The 4,041-nt window shown below is 35.7% G+C and overlaps 1 protein-coding gene across 1 annotated transcript in view; it reads left to right on the top strand.

Moving 5' to 3' along the window:
- Positions 1-3,599, top strand: part of LOC107607655 — a 6,314-nt gene extending 2,715 nt beyond the window's left edge. The window contains exons 2-5 of the mRNA XM_016309583.1: positions 722-1,370; positions 1,499-1,827; positions 2,237-2,339; positions 2,548-3,599. Coding sequence (XP_016165069.1) covers positions 722-1,370; positions 1,499-1,827; positions 2,237-2,339; positions 2,548-3,599 — 2,133 coding nt within the window. The remainder of the gene's footprint in view (positions 1-721; positions 1,371-1,498; positions 1,828-2,236; positions 2,340-2,547) is intronic.

Below are 4,041 nucleotides of genomic sequence, written 5' to 3'. Positions count from 1 at the left end.
TATTGTTAGTGAGTGAGATAGTTATAGAGTTAGATATAATTTACTGTTCAGTTTTTAGAGGAACTAATTAACTCTCTCAGGTCTACTAAGGGTGTATGTTATATAAACTAGCTAGGCCCAAGTTTCTTGAGTGATATAATTCATTTTAGTAATACATTACTCCTTCTCTGTTTTCTCTCTATTCTCTTTTATGCTTCTCTGAATTCTCATAATTTTTTCCTTCTTCCCGTAATCATCTATTCTTCTCTTTGTTCTTCAACATCTGTATTTGTTTTCCTTCATCATTTTTCATCAATGGCGTTAGTTCTTGCTGACAATTCTAACAAAGCTTTACTGGTTCCTCTAACGGATAAATTGGCGGAAAACAATTTTTTCTACTTGGTCTCAACAAGTTCTTCTCACGATTGAGCTTCTTGAGTTGCAAGATCATCTCAACAGATATAAAGTCCCTTCAAGATTCAGTACTGATGCCGAAAAAGCTGCAAACACTGAATCATAAGCTTTCAAGGAATGGAAGAAGAAGGATCTTGCCTTTCTCACTTGGCTTCTTGCCTCAATTTCTGATTTGTTCAAGAACAGAATTGTTCAATGCACCTGGTTTCATGAAGCATGGATCATCATTTAGTCCTACTTCACTACCACATCTAAGACCAGAATTCAAAGTCTCAAGTCACAGCTGTGATCTATAAGAAAAATTGGTTCAGTGAAAGAATATCTTCAGAAAATTCAAAAGCTTGTTGATGCACTATTCTCAATTGGATATCAACTTCCTGATGATGACCATATCCAAATTATTTTTGATGGTCTTCCAGAAGAATTCTTAGGTAATATCTCATCCGTCATGTCCAGGTTATCTTCCTTTACTGTAGTTGAAGCAGAATCATTTTTGCTAGCATATGAAGATATGCTAGATCGCTTTAAGCGACCAGAAACTGGTATACCCATGGCGAATTTAACTCGGTCATCCATGTTCTTTACCAATAATGGTAGAAGCACGTTTGCTCATCGTGCCAGAGGTGGTAGATTTGGAAGAGAGGGAAGATTTTTCTCTCCATGCCCTCAATGCCAATTCTGTGGCCGCCTTGGCCATGTTGTGCAAACATGTTACTTTCGTTTTGACCAAAGTTTCCAGAATAACTCTTCTCAAAATGCCGCTCAAATCCCCTTTGGCAATTCTCTCCCACCATCACCATCTTCCAGTTTTCACCAACCTCACGCATATTACACTGCACCATCATCATCCTCTGTGGCAGAATCTTCATGGTACCCTGATTCGGGTGCAAGCCACCACATGACTAATGATCGTAAGAATCTTATGATTGCCAACAATAATGCTCAAGGTCTTGATCTCTTTGTGGGTAATGGTCAAGGTATTTCTGTCCCAACTATAGGTTCCTCTTTGTTATATGATAGTTCTCATAATATGTATTACAAATTGCATAATCTTCTTCATGCACCAACTATCACACAAAATCTTTTAATGTCTCAAAATTTACAGCGGATAATCATATGTATTTTGAGTTATGGCCTAACCATTGTGCTGTGCGTGATCAAGATTCCCGGAAGCTTCTTCTCCAAGGCACTGCTGAGGGAGGAATTTATAAGCTTCAAGATTTAGTTGTTCCAAGATTGTGTTTGAATAAATCTCTTGTGTCTTCTTTTGCTGATTCAAATTCTGGCTCTTGTTATAATAATTCTTGTTTGTCAACAAATTCAGTTGCTATGTCAAGAAACAAATGTGAGCCCTCTCAAAATGTGCATAAATGTGTGTCTAAGTTTGTTAACTCCCCAAATTCTGAAGTTCAGAATGCTATTGATGCCAAGTCTGTATATTCTTTGACTTTTTTATAATAAAAACGTTGTTGATGTGTCCACTATATCATCTCCATCTACTACTCATCCTAATGCTATTCATAATAATGATTCATATAATGCTATATCATCGCGATATACTACTCATACTAACGCTCATCATAATAATGACTCTTCCAATGCTATATCCTCTCTAGATACTACTAATACTAATGCCCATCATAATAATGATTCATGTACTGCTATTTCTTCTCCTGTTGCTTTCAAGTCTATTTTGTGTACACCTAATAATTTTGAAATATGGCATAAAAGACTTGGACATTGTGGCATCAAAATTGTACTTAATGTTCTTAAGAAATGTGATATCAAATCTGATTATAACTCTAATACTCATTTGGTATGTGAATTTTGTTCTATTGCTAAGATGCACAAACAATCATTTCAAACCTCTGAACACAGTTACACTTCTCCCTTGGAATTGGTCTATGGTGATATTTGGGGACCCTCACCAATAGCTTCTAGAAATGGTTTCAAATACTATGTGTGCTTTGTTGATACTTTTTCTAAATTCACTTGCATTTTTTCTATTGACTCATAAGTCTCAAGTTTTAATTGCTTTTCAGAATTTTAAAACTTTAATGGAAGTCCAAACAGGTTTCAAATTAAAATCTCTTCAAACTAATCATGGCTTAGAATTTTTATAATAAGCTTTTACATGTTTTCTTCAAAATGAAGGTATTGCTCACAGGTTGGCTTGTCCATATACACATGAGCAGCAAGGTAGTGTTGAACGCAAACATAGACATATCACAGAGATGGGATTGTCTATGCTTGCAACAGCTGGCTTACCTTTTCAATTTTGGGAAGATGCCTTCACCACTGTGGCTCACCTTATTAATAGACTACCGACTCTTATGTTGCAAGCTAAGTCACCTTTTGAGGTTATTTTCCATCAACAACCAGATTATCAATCATTAAAGATCTTCGGGTGTGGATGCTATCCTTATTTAAGGCCATACAACAAGAGGAAGATGGATTACGGATCAGAATTGTGTATATTTCTTGGTTATGACAACCAACACAAGGGATATAAATGTCTATCAAAATCTAGAAAATTGTACCTTGCTCAACATGTGATCTTTGAAGAAAAACTCTTTCCTTACAATGAGCATTTCAGAGAAATACTATCATCCTCTCCAAATTCCCAACCATCAAGTACTGCTCCATCTGAATCCCTGATTCCAATTCCTTCATCATTTATACCCATCCTATCACATCCTCAACCTATACATATTGAAAACACTATAAATAATATCCCTGTACCTTCTTATACCTCAGACCAGCCACCTTCCAACTCAATTCCAATTAGTGAAAATGAAGTCCATATCCCTTTTAATAATGCACCTACTATTGCCTCTCATCCCACAAATACTCATCAAATGATAACTCGGTCAAAAAATGGCATTACCAAGCCCAAAAATTATATCTCCACAAATACAACTGATCCATATTGCTTGAAAACATTACCAAAAAATGCCAAGCATGCTATGCAGTTTGATCATTGGAAGAAAGCTATGCAAACTGAGTACAATGCTCTTATGAGATGTAAGACATGGTCTCTACAACTTCCTCCACCTAATTCCATAGTGGTGCCTTGTAAATGGGTTTTTGCAATAAAGAAAAACTCAGTTGGGGATATATTACGCTACAAGGCACGCCTAGTAGCGAAAGGCTTTCATCAACATGAAGGAATAGATTTTGAGAAAGTCTACAGCCCAGTTATATGACCTCAGACTGTAAGAATTGTACTTTCCCTTATGCTTACTAATGGCTGGCATATGCGTCAATTCGACTTTGACAACGCATTTCTAAATGGAATGCTTGCTGAAAACGTTTATATGCATCAGCCTCACCAATTTGCATCATCAAATTTATCTCTGGTATGTAAATTGCATAAATCTATTTATGGCCTTAAACAGGCTCCAAGGGCATGGTTCAATACTCTTGCTAACACTTTAAAATACTTTGGCTTTGAAAAAACAAATTCTGATCACTCTTTATTTGTTAGAAGAACTAATACATCTGTTTTATATTTACTAGCTTATGTGGATGATATTATTCTAACTGGGAGCTCCAATTCTGATATAGATAGTTTAATACTATAGTTAAATAAAATTTTTCTTTTAAAAGATTTAGGTAAGCTGAGCTACTTTGTTGGATTGGAAGTGA

The sequence above is a fragment of the Arachis ipaensis genome, chromosome B07, assembly GCF_000816755.2.
Source record: "Arachis ipaensis cultivar K30076 chromosome B07, Araip1.1, whole genome shotgun sequence".
Classification (NCBI taxonomy): Eukaryota; Viridiplantae; Streptophyta; class Magnoliopsida; order Fabales; family Fabaceae; genus Arachis; species Arachis ipaensis.
Note: the sequence above shows the minus strand (reverse complement) of the source record. Positions and strands in the feature narration are given on the sequence as shown.